This window comes from Cottoperca gobio, chromosome 18 (assembly GCF_900634415.1).
Source record: "Cottoperca gobio chromosome 18, fCotGob3.1, whole genome shotgun sequence".
Taxonomy (NCBI): domain Eukaryota; kingdom Metazoa; phylum Chordata; class Actinopteri; order Perciformes; family Bovichtidae; genus Cottoperca; species Cottoperca gobio.
In genome coordinates this window covers 7,604,571-7,622,953 of record NC_041372.1, presented here as the reverse complement: position 1 = coordinate 7,622,953, position 18,383 = coordinate 7,604,571, and the positions used below count along the sequence as shown (strand labels likewise).

The 18,383-nt window shown below is 41.3% G+C and overlaps 1 protein-coding gene across 2 annotated transcripts in view; it reads right to left on the bottom strand.

The window, feature by feature from the left end:
• Positions 1-3,089: 3,089 nt before the first annotated feature.
• map4k2 (mitogen-activated protein kinase kinase kinase kinase 2) overlaps positions 3,090-18,383 on the bottom strand; it is a 29,581-nt gene continuing 14,287 nt past the window's right edge. The window contains exons 9-32 of one of the 2 annotated variants that reach the window (XM_029454849.1): positions 17,610-17,741; positions 17,192-17,254; positions 16,998-17,079; positions 16,662-16,778; positions 16,384-16,462; positions 14,499-14,557; positions 14,352-14,404; positions 12,208-12,246; positions 11,743-11,776; positions 10,137-10,293; positions 9,256-9,434; positions 9,017-9,058; positions 8,544-8,628; positions 8,267-8,346; positions 7,805-7,865; positions 7,592-7,715; positions 7,320-7,384; positions 7,002-7,105; positions 5,922-6,099; positions 5,147-5,215; positions 4,961-5,047; positions 4,807-4,877; positions 4,646-4,701; positions 3,090-4,218 (exon numbers count right to left, since the gene is read on the bottom strand). In XM_029454849.1, the coding sequence (XP_029310709.1) occupies positions 4,131-4,218; positions 4,646-4,701; positions 4,807-4,877; positions 4,961-5,047; positions 5,147-5,215; positions 5,922-6,099; positions 7,002-7,105; positions 7,320-7,384; positions 7,592-7,715; positions 7,805-7,865; positions 8,267-8,346; positions 8,544-8,628; positions 9,017-9,058; positions 9,256-9,434; positions 10,137-10,293; positions 11,743-11,776; positions 12,208-12,246; positions 14,352-14,404; positions 14,499-14,557; positions 16,384-16,462; positions 16,662-16,778; positions 16,998-17,079; positions 17,192-17,254; positions 17,610-17,741 (2,104 nt within the window). In that variant the 3' untranslated portion in view covers positions 3,090-4,130. The remainder of the gene's footprint in view (positions 4,219-4,645; positions 4,702-4,806; positions 4,878-4,960; positions 5,048-5,146; positions 5,216-5,921; positions 6,100-7,001; positions 7,106-7,319; positions 7,385-7,591; positions 7,716-7,804; positions 7,866-8,266; positions 8,347-8,543; positions 8,629-9,016; positions 9,059-9,255; positions 9,435-10,136; positions 10,294-11,742; positions 11,777-12,207; positions 12,247-14,351; positions 14,405-14,498; positions 14,558-16,383; positions 16,463-16,661; positions 16,779-16,997; positions 17,080-17,191; positions 17,255-17,609; positions 17,742-18,383) is intronic. The other variant, XM_029454851.1, reaches the window with a different exon arrangement.

Sequence of the window (18,383 nt, the reverse complement as noted above, 5' to 3'; positions counted from 1 at the left end):
AAAAGGGAAAGGAGAGACCCTGGGCCCCCGTCTGGAGCCAGGCCCAGAGGGAGGGCCCGACAGCGAGCGCCTGGTGGCCGTGTTTGCCACCGAGCCCGGTCGGGCACAGCCCGAAGAAGCTACGTGGTGCCTCCCATCCATCCATCCTGTGGGCCAACCACTAATGGGAAAAACCGCTGGGGTCGGGTGCGCTGTTGCACGAGTGGCAGTGATGGTCAGGGACCTCGACGGACCAGACCCGGGCAGCAGAGGCTGGCTCTGGGGACGTGGAACGTCACCTCTCTGTGGGGAAAGGAACCGGAACTAGTGCGGGAGGTGGCGCGCTACCAGTTGGATCTGGTGGGGCTTACATCTACGCACAGCCTTGGCTCTGGAACCATACTCCTGGATAGGGGTTGGACTCTGTTCTTCTCCGGAGTTGCCCAAGGTGTGAGGCGTTGGGCGGGTGTGGGAATACTCACAAGTCCCCGGCTGAGCGCCGCTACGTTGGAGTTCACCCCGGTGGACGAGAGGGTCGCATCCCTATGCCTTCGGGTTATGGGGGGGGGAAACTGACTGTTGTTTGTGCCTATGTCCATCCTGGTCGTAGTAACAACGGACCAACTCTTCACTCTCGCAAGGATCCTGGAGGGGGCCTGGGAGTACGCCCATCCGGTCTACATGTGTTTTGTGGATCTGGAGAAGGCGTATGACCGGGTCCCCCGGTGATACTGTGGGAGGTGCTGCGGGAGTATGGGGTTAGTGGGTCACTTCTGAGAGCCATCCAATCCCTGTACGCCCAAAGCGAGAGTTGTGTCCGGATACTCGGCAGTAAGTCGGACTCGTTCCCAGTGACTGTTGGCCTCCGCCAGGGCTGCGTTTTATCACCAATCCTGTTCGTGATTTTCATGGACAGGATATCGAGGCGTAGTCATGGAGGAGAGGGGTTGCAGTTCGGTGGCCTGGGGATCTCATCGCTGCTCTTTGCAGATGATGTGGTCCTTATGGCATCATCGGTCTGTGACCTTCAACAGTCACTGGATCGGTTCGCAGCCGAGTGTGAAGCCGTTGGGATGAGGATCAGCACCTCAAAATCTGAGGCCATGACTCCATGATTACCTACTCTGGGTAGGGAATGAGCCCTTACCCCAAGTGAAGGCGTTCAAGTACCTCGGGGTCTTGTTCGTGAGTGAGGGGACGATGGAGCGAGAGATTGGCCGGAGAATCGGAGCAGCGGGGGCGGTACTGCAGTCGCTTTACCGCACCGTTGTGATGAAAAGAGAGCTGAGCTAGAAGGCAAAGCTCTCAATCTTCCCGGCGATCTTCGTTCCTACCCTCACCTATGGTCATGAAGGCTGGGTCATGACCGAAAGAACGAGATCACGGGTTCAAGCGGCCGAAATGGGTTTTCTCAGACGGGTGGCTGGCGTCTCTCTTAGAGATAGGGTGAGAAGCTCAGCCATCCGTGAGAGACTCGGAATAGAGCCGCTGCTCCTTTACGGGGAAGACCCAGGACTCGGTGGAGAGATTATATCTCCTCACTGGCCTGGGAACACCTCTGGATCCCCAGTCGGAGCTGGAGGATGTGGCCCGGAGAAGGGAAGATTGGGGTTCCTTACTGGAGCTGCTGCCCCCGCGACCCGACCCCAGATAAGCGGTAGACGATGGATGGAGATCGGATTTTCTGAGCACATTCATGCTCCCTTGAGATTCAACACTCAATGCACTTTCCACCAGCGACAAAATATCAACAGATTGCCATTAAAAGCCTTGAATCAACAGAGTCTGAATGAAAGTTTGGATTTAATGACCCAATTACTTTCCAGGTGTGTATACAACAGTATGGAATATTTAATTAGAATAAATCCTGTACATATACATACTGTATAATCATGAGTAATTCCATTCAATTTTCACTTAAATTCTGCAGATTAGCTTTAGGAAGTGTAGTGGTTTCTCTGAGGCCTTGAGTTTGTGTGATTAAGAGGAAGAAGCAGGTCGTCGTGTAAACACAGAGAACCTGAGCTCTCAGATGACAGTGTGACTGAAGCAAAGGATGGGGAAACTAGTGAACCTGTAACATCCCACCCTCTCCCATAATGGAAGGTTCATTTTTATATATTATTTTTATTTGTGTCACTCACCTCTCCTCGCAGCCAACTTCACTTCCTGCCCTGATTGTGTTCACCTGTCTCATCAGTCCTGCAGCCACCTTACCTGTTGTCACTCCCTTTATATGGCACTCCAGTCCCTTTGTCTGTTGCCAGTTTGTCTTTGTTCTCCGTATCAAGTGGCTCAGTATTTTTCCTGTCTCGATGTTCCTGGTTATCCTGATCTCTGCCCGTGTTTTTGACTACGCCATTTGCCTGCTCACTGTCCGATTTGTTCTCCCATTGATCACCTGTGTACCGAATCTATTTTCCGGCAAGTAAAGACGGTTGTATTGAATTTACTCATGTGTCTGAGTCCTATTCTTTGTGGTTACCATCAGTACATGTTACAATACAATGACACACAATTGTGAATACCTTCTGAAAGAACCTTATTGGTTAACTTTCTTTTTAATCAAACGCTATTGTTACACATGTAAAACATATATTGTTAACTATTCTTTCAGTTAATTTTGAAGATATAATATATATAAGAATATATTCATAAGAAAAGTTCACAGTTCTGTGCTGCTATAAGGCTGCAGACATGTAAGCAAATAACAAAAGTATTTTCTGAAAATAGAACTGATTTCTTTTCCTGTGTTAATGACCTCATATATATGCTACATTTTAGTTTTAACAAAACAAGGTATTACATTACATTACATAATATTACATTACAAATATACAAGGAAAAAGGCTTGTAGTCAAGATATTCTGAAGTGTAATCAAAACCCCTTCAAACTAATTGTCAAAGCACACAAATTATAACATCATTATATGATGCTTTTTTTTCTGTTCAGAAATAAGAAATGTTTATTTTGATTTATTTGATATCCATCAACAATCATTTGTGTAAGGAGCATCAGTGTCAGTATAAGTTTCCCCAGTTAAGGCGACCACAAACACATGACTGTTGGGGCTACAAGTTAAATCTATGTAATGACAATGAAACATAGCTTCAAAGGATATTAAAATCTTTATTGCTCATATTACAACCCCTCCATACCACAAGAGCATACTCTATTGTTATATACTTAAAATGTATAAACAATAACAATAAAAACATCTTAAAAAACAAATATCCATATGCATATTGTGTCTTTCAAGTATCTCTCAGGGAAAGCTGAGTGTTACTTGTACAGTTCCCTTTCCATAAATAACAAATATCATTACACACAAAACTCTAATGTAGTGGAATTTACATTTTAGTCAAACTGGTAGAAGCACACTTTAATTGCATTCCGTTTCTATGGCACCTCATGTAACCAAATGTACATTTAGCCTATGTTTAAGTTTAATTAATAATAAAGCAGATGGAGGAGGGACAGAGTCACTTGTAAAGCGGTGTTTGGCACCAATGGGTGACTGACTGCAATGAAAGGACCCTTCATATTCAGAAATATTCACGATTTCTTAGCCCTGGCGCTCTCTCAACACGGTGGCACATAATGTAAAAGCACATTCTACAATCCTCAAAATACATTTAAATGTAATTATCAGAATGACATGGTCTTGGGTACCACTGTCAGTGTACATATACTCACACCTATGGCTGAGTAGTGAAGCCAAAGTCCAACAGTCTTCAGCTGCAGTTCAACCAATGGAAACAAGTTTGATTGACAAGAGTCTGCAGATGTGCGGTCACAGATGTTATGTACACATTGTTCTACATATTCCATACTGACAACAGTAGATCTATAGCATGTATATTAGCTGCAGTCACACTGGGATTTAAGCCGATATGATAAATTGTTTTTACATGAAAATCTTGTAGCTTTAAATCTGCAAACACAAGAGTTAGAAACCCACTTAGCAAGTCTCTCTTATACATGTGTTGCCCGACAACTTAAAGTTTGACTCTGGATGGGTGAACTGAATTCCACACTGACATTTGTCACTCACAGCAGAGAGTTGTTGTGATCAGTTGGTGCTGGTGTCATTGAACGGATCGGCATTTCTCTTCAATGTGAGTGTTGAAGCTGTTGACCCATTTTTCTCTCAGTAGCTGCTCTCATGTCCAGTCAGGATGTACAGATTGCTTAGTGCTGAGGGGTCATCTGGTGGTGTGCTCTGAAGGATGATGTCCCTGTAGGACAGAGGGATACATCTCAAAGCTCAGGGTGCATGAATCAAAAAACAATTGTTGAGTTAGCCCAAAGCCGGCTCCAGCTTTAAAAAAAAGAAAAAGGAAAAAAAAAACTGCTGCGAGAGTCTTCACTGAGACGAGGAGAGTGGATCAGTCCAGTTCTCAGATCTTTACACAGATTTTAAAATTCTACTGTTTTTGATCTGCTGCTCTAATATGAAGACCTCTCAGATGGTCTTAAGACTTTTCTGTTAAATAAAATTTGGAGCTATTTATTAATTTCTGTTACTACACCGTAAGCAGCACAGCAACTTTTATTCTCCGGTTTATTTATTTAAAATATAAGTTATTTGTTTAACTGTACTACTGACAGTATTACTTCTATTGTTTCACCAGTGAATGATATTGTTATCGTCAGAAAACGTACCTGTTTGTTCCCAGAACTCTAAATTCTCGACTCTCATCTGTAATTTCCTGCGTCACCTGCAGATATAGATTAAATTCACATTTTTATAGACATAGTACCAATGTGACAAACACATGACATCAGCTCAGGTCCGGCCTGATATAGATCTTGAAGCTAATCACCTCATTTGAATGAAAACTCTTTCCTTTAAGGCCGTGCTTCCAGAAAGCCAGCACACTGTCCTGTAAACAGACTGATAGAAAATGTCCAGTCACTCAACTGTCAGCAGGAACACCAAGTCTCAACTCACTGTGTTCATCACATGATCGTCTCTACCTAGAGTTTCAATGGGGAAGTCAAAGATCATCTCTGCAGCCAGCTCTTTTGATGGATGCCCTCGGAGGTTCACTATCCTAACAGTTTCTGTACAACGAGCATCAAAATGGAGATACAGCAGATTATGAATCAGTATGAAAGTAGCTGGAGGATTTGGATTGATGTGTCGAGATGCAAGTGACTTACTTTCTAATGCGATGAGAACAGTGTCCCTGTCCATTTGTGTTACCTGTACTGCCATGAGTGCTCCACTATCTGCAGACGCACAAAGAGACGAAGGGGAGAACTTACTTTAAGCTTTTAAGGAATAGTTCAGATAGTTTGAAGAGGGGTTGTATGAGGTACTTTATTGCATTACTCATATACATTATCTATGAATATATATATATATATATATATATATATATATATATATATATATATATATATATGTGCATAAAAATTCCACTTAATTTAGCCACCTAAAAAATGTCCACCTAAAAAAAGCGTATGCTATGTTTAATACATTTTTACAGCTTTCCCTTGCAGTTATCCTTTCCGATGGGAAATTGAAGCGGTTATCTATGCTCTCTTTAAAGCCACCAGACTCCATTGACAAAATAAGTAATTTTACCCTGCAGAACATAGGGGTTGCTGGTCTACCGCTGCCTTGATTGGTTAATTTGTTTGTGTTATTGTGTTGTAAAATTACTGTTTGTGTCAATGGTCTGGTTGCTTGAAAATATTTCAAATATATAGTAAACTGATATAGATAAAAAAATGTAGGTGGCTAAAATAAGTTTTGCTGCAGCTGTAAGTACTGTACTCCTGTCCGTTTCTCCAAACTGGGAGCGTCGTCTTCTGTAAGTAATACAATCACTATGGATATGTATCTCAAACAATCCCACTTCAAAAAATCAAACTATCCCTTTAAACTGAGCTCTATAAACAGGCAGTGGAGAAACACAGAAGTGCATCCTACCTGGTGCTGAAATAGGCGTGCTGTTCAGCTCTATAATATCAAACTTGAGCTGTTGGCTGTTTGGGTGTTTCCCGTTACTACAGTCTCTCACCCCAACACACAGCTGAGGAAACTCGTCCGACACCAACACCAGCAGCTCAAATATTGGCAGAGAGTCAGGTAGCTTCATCGCTATATGCTGCAAGTCACACACAGAAACACGAAGAGGAAGAGTTGGGTTACAAGAGAAAGAGAAGAATGGGATTGAGTTAGGGTTTTGATAAAACCAGGTAAGTGGGACATGACAGGACAATGTTCTACCAGGAACTTTGTCTGAAACATTTCACACACATGGCACTATGGTTATGAATGAAGGCACCAAAAATACACTGCCTAGAACAGATACTGTCTCTTTAAGGGCCGATTCACATTTCTGGAGAAGCTGAATATTCTCTTTTTACTAGACTTTCAATGTGAAATAATGGAAGTTTTATTCTGAAATAATGATCCATAATAACCACACATTCTTGTTCTACAAAATGTGGAGCTCGAGAAAAATGTAGAGATTAACTTTACGCCACAGAACGCCTCTGTTCGCTCAGTTTGTTAGTGTGCTCGTCTTTACGCATGTGATGGGGGGATTCAGGCACACGTGATAAATGAGCATTTTCTTTGTATGTCCTGAAAATTACATATGGAAAATTCTAAATTACATTTAATAACTTTGAAGTTTCAAATAGGAACCTAATAAGATGATGTAATTATAGCAAGAAAAGAGCATTTTCTAGAAGCTAAAGTTCAATACTAAAGAATCCTGTATATGTAAATGTCCTACTGATTGGCTGTCTCTTGATTTTTTTTTTTCAAATGGTTCTTACTATGAAGCTATATCCATGTGTCAGAGTTGTTTTCATCAACTTCATTTAATTGCAGTGCATTCAAAAGCACATCATGTTGACTGTGCAGATACTTTAAAGTGAAATAGCTGACATTGTATGAAGTTAGTGCAGCCCACGTCCAAATGTGATACATTTGACATGTACTGCGAACTAAATCATTTTAAACACCATATTTCACTGAAGAGCATTTAAATTGTCAAACCTTTAGATGCATGAACTTCTGCAGAGGCTCATACCACAATAGAAGAACCAGGCCAGATGGAACTGCGCCACAAAGAAATGTGCTGTCTGTGTATGGGTTTCTTGCTGAGAGAGAAAAGAAAGAAAAAAAAGAAGAGAGAGAGAGAGAGAGAGAGAGAGAGAGAGAGAGAGAGAGAGAGAGAGAGAGAGAGAGAGAGAGAGAGAGAGAGAGAATACAGTTGGAGAGTCGAGAGAGAGAGAGAATACAGTTGGAGAGTCTGTTGTTGCTGTTACTGAAGAAACATACAGGGCAATGTAGAGTAAAGTCTGCACCACTTACCTACACTACATCTCCTACATCCTTTAGTATCAGGGATCTTCACAGATATGGCAAACTTTCTTTGGCTTGAGAGAGAGAGAATACACAGTTTAGTAAGAAGAACACCTTTCATCATATCAATAAACAACTTACTGCCACTACGTAGAGGTTAAAAAGAAGAATCTTACTTTGGTGCCACCTAGTGGGAGTATCAAGATTGACACTCTTACTACTACTGCACCTACAGGTCTACCGTTACATGTTCACACAGTCTAACTAACGTCCTGTCCTACCTGGAGCTGATCCTCTCACTGAAGCGGCTGGTGTTGAGTGACAAACTGCTCTGTTTCTTCTGCAGATGTCCTCTCTGTTCAAACAGAGCCGGCAGACTGTGGGAATACAGCTGGGAAGACTTCCCTGCAGGATGGATACTTTCTTAGAGCAGCGGATAACGTACAGCACTCTGCGTTCTATGACAAAACCTGACATTTAGTTAGATTTGTTACCTGATACAGACATCAGCACGTTGTTCATAACATACAGCCATGTGCATCGCTGAGGGAGCAGCTGTGGGAATAAAGAGAAGACCACAACATCGAACAATTCCTTTGAAATGTCATCTTAGGGGATCACCTCATATCTCCAGCTCGGGTGGCTTAGTTAAATTGTTCTTATTATCTCCACCAGTTGTTTTTTTTGCGCTCATTGATTGTATGCTTAAGAACCTCTCGCAGTTTGTGAAAAACCTATAGCTTGACAGTTTCATACGGTTGCTGTTACGGTGCTGTTGCTGTTGCTGTTAAGTGGCCGGTAGGCATTTCCGGCAATCAGCTGAGCTAAGAAACTGCTTCATCAAGCCAAGGAGAAGTAGATTCGCAAAACCCCATCTGCAGAACTGTCTATTGTGTTTGGCAGTGTTTGTGTTGCAACACAATAACGGTGAATCCATTGATTAGTTATTTTCTTACCTTCTCTAGTGTATCTTCATGAAGCTCATTAAGGTTCAGTGTGTAGATTCCCTCCTCTGCACCAAGAATAAGGTACTGATCTAAGAGGGGAAAGTGCTTGTTGAAGGGAAAACATATTTTCCTGCACCACAACATGAAGAGACCGTAAAATAGATGTGTGGCATCGATCTTGTTCTTACTTGTACAGTTGATGACATATCTAGCAAAGCCGACTTTATTGCGTTTTGAAGCACACCCATTTGAGACATCGGGACATTAAGGCGCATTATTGTCTTACCTCTTGTCTTGGGTAAAATCCATGTGACAGCACAGTTGATTTTAAGAGGACAACCGTTGAAGACTTTGGAGAAGCAGGCTCCCATCTACAGAGCCAACACAGCAACTGAATCACTAATGGTCCGACATGGTTATAGTGACCCTTCAATTTTGAAAATATATTAATAAAAAAAAAACTGCATGCATGATTGTTACAACAATTACATTATTATGTTTTTAAAGTTGCACTAGGCTACTTTGCACATTGGGGACTGCAAATAGCAGCAAGCAGTAACGGGGTGCGGAGCTTTCCAAAGATACCAAATATATCAGGCGGAATTTTGCGATAAAAACATGAGCTGTATTTTTACATAAAAACTGTTCCTAGTGCAGCTTGTGTCATGCCAAGCGGGGAAGCTTATGTTGTTAGTCGTCAGGGCATTGCCATTGGTCAGGTTTTATTGTAGGTCACATGCTGTTAGATTTCACACTTACATGGACTTGAGGGGTAGGAGGAAGTCCATGACAATCAGCCCTCTAGAAATGTCAAAGGTTACACATAACAAAACATAGGGGATGATAAAACCTGTACATCAGATGCATTACAAATCAACATCTTGTTTGGTTTGCGTGATTTGTCACCATTAGACAGACATTAGGAAGTTATTAGGTTAGCAAATCACACAAGATTATTGATGTTTCCTACTGATATGAAAGATTTGGCTTCAACTCACGTCATCCTCCGTCTTTTTCCTCAGCGTGCTCCATTCAGGTGATAGGGGTGTCTCTCTTTTTGGAGAGGAAACCGTGGCGATTTTCCTCTTCTCCCCTTCTGTTGCAGCATCCCCCACAAGCAGACTTGGATCACTGCAGCGCTGTCTGATGTCCTGTGTCGCTGAGCACCTTGCCAACGCTTGACAAACACAGGAGAGAGGAAGGGAAAGTGATTTTTGGATTCACAACTAAGACCTTAGATGTGACTGTACATGGGTCTTGGGTGCTCCAGGCTACATACAGTGTGGAATAAAGTCATACAAACATGGTCATGGAGCTAACCGCAAAGCTGTTTCTTATTTACTGAAAAGTTGATCTTCCTAACCTTTTAAAACTGATTTTAAAGTTATTTAACTTGTTACTTACTTACTTACACCTTACATCATACAGAGATTTACTTTTATGTTATGTTCCAGACAGAAAATGAACGTCCAACGCTTTTCTTTTATATGTTCCTACGTCTCCCATTAAAGTACCGGTGGGATTGCCTTCTGTCTTTATGGCCCTAAACTGTGGAATTGACTGCCTCTGGATATAAGAATGGCACGCTCTCTTGGTATTATACTATTATATTATATAAAAAAGGGAAACATCTGTTTAATCTTGCGTTTAATTTGGATTAATGTTATAGCCTTTGTTTTTAAGCTTTTTCTAATGACTTTTATTTTAACATTCTTTTGTGTATTGTCATTTTTAGTCTTGCAAAATGTTATTTATTGTTGGTTATTTAAATTTGTCTTTATGTGAAGCACTTTGGGCTGCATGTTTATATGAAAGATGCGATATAAATGAATAAAGTCAAGTTGAGTTCTGTTGGAGTCAGTGGTGTGATGTGTTGTACCCGTAGTGGAGGTGGAGTCAGCAGTGATGGCAGCGTCGGGGCGCAGTGTGCAGCTGGGTCTCACTGTCAGGTCACTGTCCTCTGTGTTGGGGCTTAAAGAGCTGAAGGCTGGCAGGGAGGCTGTAGACGGACCATACAAACCACTCTTCCTACCTCCCTGAAAAACACCAACATGAGTCACTCTATGGGCTAAATGGGATACATTTTTATCATGTTATCTAACCCTGTGAAGTGTCAAAAAACTTTTAACTTTAGCAAATTATTTTTCAGTATTGTTGCCAATGCCACAGTTACAAAAAGCAAATGACTTGTTTCACTAATTGTCCATACATAACACAATAAAATATGATTGAGTGAAAAATTATGAAGCAATAGCACGTTTTCAATTTATTAGAAGTGGGAAAATGCAACAAAGTGGGTTGACGTGACGATCGAACGCAACAAGATGCAAATGACTGGCATGGTTTTTTTAGCTAGCAGTGCATGGCTAGCAAGCTACCTAGCTAGCTAATAGAGCACAGTTGGGCACAGGGTGTATGCAACTGTGTCTGTTAAGTAATAGATATACTGTAGTAGCATAGTATTGTAGTTAAACACAAAAGACATCACTCTGCCTTCAACACACTCCACTGTATGTCTCAGTAAACTGGTAATTTGCGTAACATTGAGTAAAAAATTATAAAGCAATAGTAGCCTACATTTTAAATGTAGGAAGTGGGAAAATGCAACAAAGTTGGTTGATGGTGGAACGTAACAAGACGCAAAATCACTGTCATGGTATTTTTAGCTAGCAGTGCATGGCTAGTAAGCTACCTAGCTAGCTAACAGTTAGAGCACAGTTGGGCACAGGGTGTATGCAACTGTGTTTGTTAAGTAGCATAGTATTGTAGTTAAACACAAAAGACACCACTCTGCCTTCAACACACTCCACTCTAAGTCTTAGTAAACTGGTAATTTGCATAGCATGCAGCAATGAGCCGTGATGTGTGCCTGTGATTCCAGGCCTTTCAAAAAAGGAAGACACAGAAATAGAAATTAATGAACACACAATAAGTGACTGTTTTTGTTCCCATCCAGCCAAATTGAACACAACAGGTAACTACATGGCCATGTTGTTTATTTAAGTTTGAAATGCAGCTTCATCTTCAGTGCTAAACTCATTTGAACACGTATGGGTTCTTCTTGTATGATACACAAATGTAGTGCCATACAGGCCCAGGTTGTTTTGTATTGAGTCTGAGTGAAATGTTGGCCTATATCATATTAGCATTTGAACTAAGAAAAACGATTAAAAAAGTTAAAAAAGTAACAACAAGGAAAGTTTGGACCAGTCGTTGATGTTATTTTAAGGTGTTGATGGAAGGGCCACAAACAAATAAAACCTAAAGTATTTACACAATTCCTATACTTTCCTCTGTTAGCCTTCTATTGTTGAATTTATAGGTAAAATTATAAAAACTATTTTGTCATGTCTTCCTGCTGACATTTTAAAGAATACTTATTGTTTTTCCCCCAGGTGTATACATACTCAAAGCTAAAATACAATCAGTACATAGTATGCAATTGGACCACAGCTTCAGTTTATGGTTGTAACGTTAGCACTCACATCAGTAGATGGCGCCCTCCTGATGGTTAAACTCCTGAAAGACAAAGGAGCAACAATGTACTGATCAGCCTCCAAAAATCTTAGAATCAAGTCAACTAATGAGAACCAAATCAAGCATCATAGCAACAAGCTGGACAACAAAAGGCAGATGCTGAAGATGCCGAGGGAAGGATAGCAGCACAGAAACACAAATCTTGACACAAAAAAAAAGCAGACAAAAAGCAGAGAACCAGTGGGTTTGTGTCGAATCACATCTACATCCAATATATGAAAAAGGACAGCAGGACTTTGGGGATGGGATTATTGGAGAGTAAAACACAAACCAACTGATAATGTCAAAGATGTTTGGCATTAGCTGATAGTCATAAAATTATAAATCACAAGTTTCATTCAGGTGAATTCATTTGGGATGGGAGGGGGGAGCACTGCTGTTAGGCGAGGCTGGAGTTGATAGACGTGGCCTACCTCAGCTGCAGAGCTTGCTCCACACATTCCAACAGGCTCCTGCAACAGGAAGACCTGGTGTTTATCTGACTACAGGCCTCAATGGCCCATAACAATGGCAGGGAAGGTACCAGATTTCCACTAATGTTGATTTCTGAAGCCCAATAATAGTTCTGATATTTGGACTGAGGTTGATATTCTGTGACAAATTAAAGGATCATTCTGGTTTGTTATAACTCATCTCTTATTCTCTCAGTTTTGGTATTGTAGGGCTGTAATCAGGATTTTATTTATGAATTAAACATGTACTGTTTTTTTCTGGTTAAGATGACTAACCAGCGACTTTAGGGTTACACTAATGTGTCTATTTCCTGACATGTTTCTTAAAAAGGGAACAAGTGTGTTATATTTTAATGTAAATGTTCCCAAAGTAAAGAAAGCCAGCCCCTAAAACAACGTTGATAACGAAGTGTATTACACACATTGTCCAACATTATCCTTTGATTTCCATCTATCTATTGTTGACTTTCATGCCATGTTGAACGACACAATGTCACAGTGTACCCACGTTGTAATAAACCAGATTTATCCTTTTCATTCTAAAATGTCATTACCAGTGATAATAGTGCTAGTTAACTACTCCTACTGCTTTCAATAAACATATTACATAACAATCAGTCCAATAAATCAGTCTACCTAAAAAGGGTCCATGCAAGACACCCCAACACTTTAATATCAGCCTTCTGTCATTAAAGATACACTCTCTCTGATTGTGTTATAGTGCCCAATAGTGCAAATCCAAATCCAAATCCCTAAAGATTTAAAGAAATTTGGCAATTTTTAGGTTTTAAGTTTCAGGATTTGATGGAGATTTTAAAAGAGCCTTGATGACTTTTACTGATAAAACATGGAAGCCTGAGGCACTTTTTTTGACATATGCAACTGTGAGCTATTTTAATTGAAAGGAATGGTTCTCCATATTGCGACAGAGTATCCAGTTTAAAAAAAAAAAAGCAGCAGAACCAGAGATATCGTCCTTTTTGTTCCTTGGATTCTTCCTGGTCAAAACCTGGCTCCTACATTATCCACAATGCAACTTGCATTGTGTATGTTATGCTAGTAGCAGCTAACGTAGCTTGGATTCTCTAGCCCAGGGATGTCAAACATAAGGCCCAAGGGCCTGAACTGGCCTGCAAAAGGGTCCAATCCAGCCTACTGGATGAATTGAATTGATTTTTCAATAAGAATGCACTGCTATTCTTCTTTGTTCACTGGGGGTCACACTGTCCCAATAAGAGTAGCAGGACCTACGCTGGATACACCTTTATAGATTACACATGTTTACGTACAGGCTCTGTGACACAACACCGTCAGGCGTAGGCTACTGTTCATGCATGAGCCGCCTGTGGAAAATGTCTTTGTCATAAAGTACAAGTGGACATGTCGGGTTTAAGGAAAATGGAACTGTTCCTATTTCACAGGTGTAACTGTGAACCCAGTGTGTTTGGTGTGTTCACAGAACCTTTCACTGATCAAGGAATATAATATTTGTCGTGGTAAGAGAAGAAAAATAAATTGTTGGCAGGTTTGAGGAAACAGCAGTCAGTTTTTATTTGCTAGAAAGTTGCTGTATTTCACATACTTGTACTTCTTTGCACAAAAAAAAGGGAAATGTGGAGGTGTTGTTATTTATAGGTTATTATGCAATGGTTTTACTGGTCCGGCCCACTTGAGATCAACATCGGGCTGTATGTGGCCCATGAAATAAAATGAGTTTGACATCCCTGCTCTAGTCTGCAGCAGAGATGAAGAGTTACAGAGGTCTGGTATACTCAGCTCTTTCTAACGGCACACCTTCAGATTAATTTTATTCTGAAAATCAGTGGAGTTTCCCTTAAACACGTCGATGCTCAGCTCACGGTTGGCTTTTTAATGTAGAAATCAACACATTTCTCAAGCTGGGAGGAAACCTTTGAATTTGGGGGCACTATTGGACACTGTTGAAAAACAAACGAGGGGAATCTGGCAAGTTTTTTCATTGTTGTCCTCAGATTAATTACCGATTGCTTTAAGGGAAGAATCATGTACAGCTATGACTTTTCAACAGTGAAAAAAAAAAATTCCCAATACAGAATGAAGAAGAAGAAAAGAAAGGAAAGTCTTACGGTGAATTGTCTTCATCTCCAGACAGACTCCAGTCGTCATCATAAGAGCCCGGCTGAAGGGGGGGAAACAGAGCCCTTGGTTACATTCATGCATGTCATCAGTATACAACACTGTCACAAAAATACCTTGCAGAAAAAGAGCATTACCAAATTAGGATAGGGCTCAGTGACTTTCCTCATTGGAGGCCCAAACTTCACTTGGTCAACTGCAAAAGAAAAAGTGATGAGAATGAAACAAGTGCTGTGCAGTATTCACACAGAACTGTGGGTTTTATCAGAGTGAGACAATATAGAGCAGACCTATATGCTCTAACACAATCCAGGCCTTTTCATGCACTATTAATGAGCACTCACTCTCAAGCGCATTAATTAGCACTAGCATTGGAGCTAGACACAAAACCCATTCAATTTTCACTTAAATTCTGCAGATTAGCTTTAGGAAGTATAGTGGTTTCTCTGAGGCATTGACTTTGATGGGATTAAGAGGAAGAAGCAGGTCGTCGTGTAAACACAGAGAACCGGAGCTCTCAGTTGACAGTGTGACTGTGAAGCAAAGGATGGGGAAACTAGTGAACCAGAAAGCGGAAGTTGCTTTCTCGTCTCCCCTCCGTCAGCTGGCCGTGAACATTTTTTGAGCATGTTCAAAAACTTTTCACGGCCTCAGCGTTCAACAACGTACATACAAAATAAACCAAAACTTCTGAAAGATAAACTTTATCTACAAAAAATAACTTTGAAAAAACTGATTAAAGACCATTGCATCTGGACACATATTTGATGGCAACCTTCCGTAACTTACCGTCTCCGGTACTGCAGACACGTTTGGTCAGGCCCTAGTAGTCAAGTTGCAGCAGCACTAGCCGTAACAGTAGTAACATCGGTAGCATTACGAGCTTTCAAAACCCATATTGGTCAAAACTGTGGTGCAGTTGTTGAATGCGTTTGTGGCTTGTTTATCTATGAATAGCACACTGTATATAAGGGAAGTTGAGGTCAGGTTGATTTATGATTTGGTACTGGGCAGAGTGTGAAGCCAGACAATCACACTAGACACTCTTACGCCACAAGAAGCCTATTTGCAGTTTCAGCAGTATGAAGTCACTCCAGCCAGTGCATAGAAGTACCACTGTCTGTCACACACCAATGGCATGTTCTCAGTGCCATCCTCTGACGCAGCCTTCGTCCCACATGTATGGACGGGTTACAGGACGAGGGCAGCCATCGGCAGACTGACTGAGAGGCTTTTGTCCTCATTCATATTATGGAGATTACAGCACTGAGTACTGGGGGGGTCATAGTAGACAATGAAGCCACTCTTCAGCAAGTACAACCAACATACAGTATATTTAGACATGTGTGCATACAGTTACAAGCACAGCCATCAAGTGCACTTTCACATGCAGCGTTTGTCAGAAACAAACTGTATTATGTGCAAAATTTTAAAGATATGGATGATATCTTTACACACAAATGACGTAGAGCTGCATAAACACGGTTTAATATATTATGTTTGTCATGTAGATGTAATGGTTCCCACAGCAATCATTTTGATGTTCTATTGTGGCGTTGTTGACTTAAAACATTTGTTACTAATAATTAAGTGAGGGCTAGCTCATTTGTATTTCATGTAGGTGTGATCCCTGGAACCTGCATAGACATTGGCAGAATTTCACTCGCCGGGTTTCGCTCACCTCAGAATCTCTGTGTCGTATTTAAGTTTGCATGTTGTGGAATCTCAGTGTTGTTTACTTACTTAGTAGTGACGCATCACTGTTTACACGCTGGTTTTTGTGAAGTTCTGGCGCCACATTTGTGCACTGCTTTAGTACATAAAAAAGCAGCCAAGTCTAACGCTTCTACCAATGGTGAGCGGAGCGAGGTGTGCATCATTTTAGTTGCTGTGTCACGTTGTCTGCTGCTAGAAATATTGCATGTGCAAGCTGAGCAGAACCTATTTATTGTGTGTGTGTGTGTGTGTGTGTGTGTGTGTGTGTGTGTGTGTGTGTGTGTGTGTGTGTGTGTGTGTCCTCACATTGTTCTTCAGACAAGGTTCTTTCCACAGGCAGGTGTTTCCCTGCTGACTGAATCTTGTCAGGAGCCACTTCCCCAACCTGTCAACAGATCATTGATATGACACACCAGCAGAAACACTGAATGAGACTTTCTCTCTTCACCAACTTGTCTTTCCGTGTTGTTTGTCGTGAGCATACAGAACACAATTTTTATTTAGAAGTCACAATATTGCTACGCTACTTTAAACTGGTTGACTAAATATCAACAGCAGTTCCGTCACCTCCTTGTAGTACTGACCTCTAGCTCGTTGTCGTCCATGCTGTGTGTGTGGGTGGTGTGGAGCTCAGGGTTGTTGGCCATGTCCAGCAGCTCAATGACCAAGTTGCGAGTCAGGAGCTGGGTCACAAACGGGTGCTGGAGGAACAAGTTACAGATCATGACGTAACACAATAATAGAAGACTTTCTTGTTCTCAGAAAATCATGGCATTCATCAAAACGCGGAGAATCAAACTTCTCTGGATACATAGAGGGTTAGAAATACAACTTATTGCATTCATGAATAGTGTATATATGAAGACAGATGGCTGGATAACTTCACTTCATTAATGACAAGCTATAAAGAGCAAGCTGACCTGCAGCAGTGTCTCGGCTGAGGGCCTTTTACGAGTGCTTTTAATGAGAGACATCTTCACGAAGCTTTGGAAACCTATTGACCTGCAGAGAAAGTGTGAATGAATTGTGTATCAAGACAATATTGATACAATAAAAAAAAAAGGAAGAGAAACAATTGGTCCCGAATACATGTGATTTGATTTTTAAAACTCACCATTTGGTTTTGTCCTTTAGTCTGGGAGGCTGGAAGTTGCTCTTGGACATCAACATCAGCGCTCTGAAACATTGTTTTAAAATGTCACCGGGCTGGAAAATGTCTCAATTGTTTACATGCAATGGACTGGACTTTATGATCACTCAAAGTGTGTCATTCACCCATTCACACACAGTCATACAGAGTCAGAGGCTGCTGACTGCAGGGACTGGGGATCGAACCACCAACTTTCCAACCGGTGGACGACCATTCTACCTCCTGAGCCACAGTCGCCCCAATGACTGTCTGGGAATAAACTACAAAGCGTGCAGCCAAAACGTTACATAAACACAAGTCTTTTCTGTTCATCGCTGTGCTTTGGGTTAACAAATCTGTCTGTTTCCAGCTGTCTGACTTCCTGTTGTCTGTGCTGACTCACCTCATTGGGTGGAGGTCAAACATGGGTGGTTGGAGCTCAGCCAGCTCGATGGCGGTGATGCCGACAGCCCAGATATCACACAGGTGGTTGTACCCACCCTTCTTCTCAACTGCAGCCACCTCTGGAGCCATCCTGCACAGAGGAGCAGAAGAATAGAAGAGGAACATCAGATATAACACTCATGTACACAGTATGTAGCAGACACTGGTCTGTTATGGATGCTTTAGTATGAACTAAGTATTGTGGTCAACCTCTGATATGACACAGTTCAGTTATACGTTTATTTACTAATAATGGAGTTTAGCTTTAAGTCTCAGTCATTTTTGAAAACAGCTGGCCACTATAGTTTTTATCAAGTGTAACAGCAGGATGGTGTATGTAGGAGTCAAAATAAACTACAGTGTGTGTTCATGGTAATGAAGGAACATGTCACTCAGTGCAACAGTGTGGTTCATTGATGTGTTTTTTAAAATAGTTTTAGACAACAATGGAGCCCTTTGGCACAGAGGAAGAAGATACATCAGGCCACCCACACACACACACACCCATTTATTGTTGATTTAGGTATTTTCATTAGATTTGTTGACAATAATAACAACACACATTGAACATTACCACAGTTTAATTGATTTACACAGTTAACATTGGGAAGCCCTTAACCGATTGTAATGATTTATTGATGGAATTCCTCAAGGCAGCATCATAGGGCCACCGCAGTTCACCTCGTCTAGAGCATTTCGGCAGAATTGCATTGTTAGACATTTGTTTCAATTA